The 662-nt window shown below is 45.8% G+C and overlaps 1 protein-coding gene across 1 annotated transcript in view; it reads left to right on the top strand.

Annotated features, from left to right (window-relative positions):
- Positions 1-255, top strand: part of OSCP1 (organic solute carrier partner 1) — a gene marked incomplete at both ends in the record, with an annotated part of 7,007 nt that extends 6,752 nt beyond the window's left edge. The window contains one exon of the mRNA XM_010075250.1: positions 192-255. Within this exon, the coding sequence (XP_010073552.1) occupies positions 192-255 (64 nt within the window). The remainder of the gene's footprint in view (positions 1-191) is intronic.
- Positions 256-662: the final 407 nt, after the last annotated feature.

Genomic DNA, 662 nt, shown 5'->3' with positions numbered 1-662 from the left:
TGTGCTAGGCTTACACTAAAAAATCCATGCCAGGGAAAGCTCTCAAACTGGGGTTAATACATGAACTTGCCTGGTAGGAATAGGGATGTTGTCCAAACTTCAGGCTTGCAGGAGCCTCACAGAATCTGATTTTTAGAGTTTACTTCTATGTCATCATGAGATTAAGCACTCTTTTCATGTTTTTAATCAAGACATGCTGCATTGACTAGACCAGAGGAGCTATCTTACAAGGTTATCAACATAGAAGCCACACAGGTACGTCCAGAGTGTTTCAGAGCTTTGATTCTCATCATTCCTGTCTCACTAAGGAATTGCATTTCACCCGGAGCAGGAACTTAAAAAATACTTTTTTTTTTTTTTTACCAATTTAATTAAGCCCCAAAAAAAGCTCATACATAAGTCATGGCAGCATTTTCTGCCAAGCCTGTGGGTTGGATGTTTATTTGATAAGAGAACTGGAGACCTGACAAATATCAGGTTTTTAGCTGCATGGGATGGAGAACTGCCACTGCACCATTCACCTGCCTGTGGCTACAGCCCAATGCCTGCGGCCCTTCTTAACGGGGGTCCGGGCAGCAGAGGCACTGGGGCTCAGCCCAGTCCCCCCATAAAAGCCCGGGTGAGCAGGTGCTGGGACACCTCCCAGTCCCCCCAGTATCCCT

The sequence above is a fragment of the Pterocles gutturalis genome, unplaced genomic scaffold (assembly GCF_000699245.1).
Source record: "Pterocles gutturalis isolate BGI_N339 unplaced genomic scaffold, ASM69924v1 scaffold15172, whole genome shotgun sequence".
NCBI classification, from domain to species: domain Eukaryota; kingdom Metazoa; phylum Chordata; class Aves; order Pterocliformes; family Pteroclidae; genus Pterocles; species Pterocles gutturalis.
This window is presented reverse-complemented; position numbering and strand designations above follow the sequence as displayed.